Here is a 1622-nt window from a genome sequence, read left to right on the forward strand (position 1 = left end):
CCCACCAAGCTAGCACAACTGCGTATGGATATTTCATCTTTTCGCCAGAAGGAGGGGGAGACACTACGTACAGCTTGGGGAAGATTTAGAAAGATGTTGAGGAGGTGTCCTCAACACGGTTTCTCTTCATCTGAACAAGTTCAGATTTTCTATAACGGAGTTGATCCTTCCGTTGTGTTCCATGCTAGATGCGGCAGCCAATGGTAGCTTATACAGGAAGACTCCACGAGTTGCACTGGAAATAATTTCAAATATGGCTGAAAATAGTGCGGGTTGGCCAGATATTAAACGAGAAAAGAAGGATGGAGTTCTTGAAATGGATGTGTTGAATGCACTTACTGCTAAGATTGATGGGTTGGCCCATCAATTCTCTCAGCTGCAATCAAATCAAGCAAATCAAGTCCAAGGAATATTCATCGAGGAACAACCCATTTTTGATGAAGAAACGGTGAATTTTGTGGGGAATCAATGGAGACAACAATCAAATTCATACAGTTCCACATACAATTCAGGATGGAAGCATCACCCTAATTTGTCTTGGAAGAATACGGAGAATTCCCTTAATCCAACACATATTCCTCCACTGCCCATTCCTCAACAAGTGAGACAACAAGGATTATTGGTACCTGCAGCACCTCCAGGATTCAAGCAAGAAGATCAACGACCAATTTATGAGGATTTTATGATGAAACATATTTGTGGGAATTGAGACGAGACTGCAGAATCATGATGCTATCTTACGAAGGTTGGATGCTCAAACGGGTCAAATAGCCAATCAATTAGCAAATCGACCCCTTGGAACACTACCAAGTGATACTGAGAAAAATCTGAAAGGAGTGAATGCAGTGAGTACAGTGATCAAGGCCGAGGAAGAGGAACCAAAGAGTCAGAATTCTACAGATATGGAGGCAAAGAATGATGGAGTGGAATCAAAGACAGAAGATGTTAAGGAACAGAACACTCACACCACCCCTACAAGAAAGAGAGGTAAGAAAGGTAAGGAATTTGATTCTAATGATAATATTGATATTAATACACTTCTTTTTCCTCAAAGAGCAAGGCAACTACAATTGGATCAACAATTTTCGAAATTTCTTGAAGTTTTTAAGAAATTGCACATAAATATCCCTTTTGTAGAGGCTTTGGCTCAAATGCCTTCTTATGTTAAATTCTTGAAAGATATTTTGACTAAAAAGAGGAAACTTGTTGATTTTGAAACTGTTAAGCTTTCTGAGGAATGTTCAACTATTCTGCAAAATAAACTACCTCCAAAGCTTAAGGATCCAGGTAGTTTCCCCATTCCTTGCACTATAGGTAATTCTAATTTTAACAAAGCATTGTGTGATCTTGGTCCTAGCATAAATCTTATGCCTTATTCCTGCTTTGAGAAATTGGGGATTGGAGAAGTTAGACCAACCACTATTTTCCTTCAACTTGCTGATAGGTCTATTAAATATCCTAGAGGGGTTATAGAGGATGTTTTGGTTAAAGTTGATAAATTTATATTTCCAGTTGATTTTGTTGTGCTAGACATGGAGGAGGATCGTGAGATCCCCCTTATTTTAGATCGTCCTTTCTTAGCTACTGGAAGAGCTCTCATAGATGTGCAAAAAGGTGATTAG

The 1622-nt window shown here is 39.1% G+C and overlaps 1 protein-coding gene across 1 annotated transcript; it reads left to right on the forward strand.

The window, feature by feature from the left end:
• The first annotated feature begins 253 nt into the window (after window positions 1-253).
• LOC142542001 (uncharacterized) lies at window positions 254-1622 on the forward strand. Its single transcript, XM_075648447.1, has 3 exons — window positions 254-622; window positions 723-1100; window positions 1197-1622. Exons 1-3 carry the CDS (start codon window positions 254-256, stop codon window positions 1620-1622), a joined length of 1173 nt encoding a protein of 390 aa, XP_075504562.1.

The sequence above is a fragment of the Primulina tabacum genome, chromosome 4 (genome assembly GCF_025594145.1).
Source record: "Primulina tabacum isolate GXHZ01 chromosome 4, ASM2559414v2, whole genome shotgun sequence".
Classification (NCBI taxonomy): domain Eukaryota; kingdom Viridiplantae; phylum Streptophyta; class Magnoliopsida; order Lamiales; family Gesneriaceae; genus Primulina; species Primulina tabacum.

What these genes read in the sequence shown, in the direction of transcription:
- LOC142542001 (XM_075648447.1), top strand. Translation starts at nt 254, where the DNA reads ATGGCTGAAAATAGTGCGGGTTGGCCAGATATTAAACGAGAAAAGAAG. An exon ending in TGAGACAACAAGGATTATTG is followed by an intron (nt 623 to 722) that starts GTACCTGCAGCA and finishes ACGAGACTGCAG; the next exon opens with AATCATGATGCTATCTTACG. An exon ending in AATTTTCGAAATTTCTTGAA is followed by an intron (nt 1,101 to 1,196) that starts GTTTTTAAGAAA and finishes TTGACTAAAAAG; the next exon opens with AGGAAACTTGTTGATTTTGA.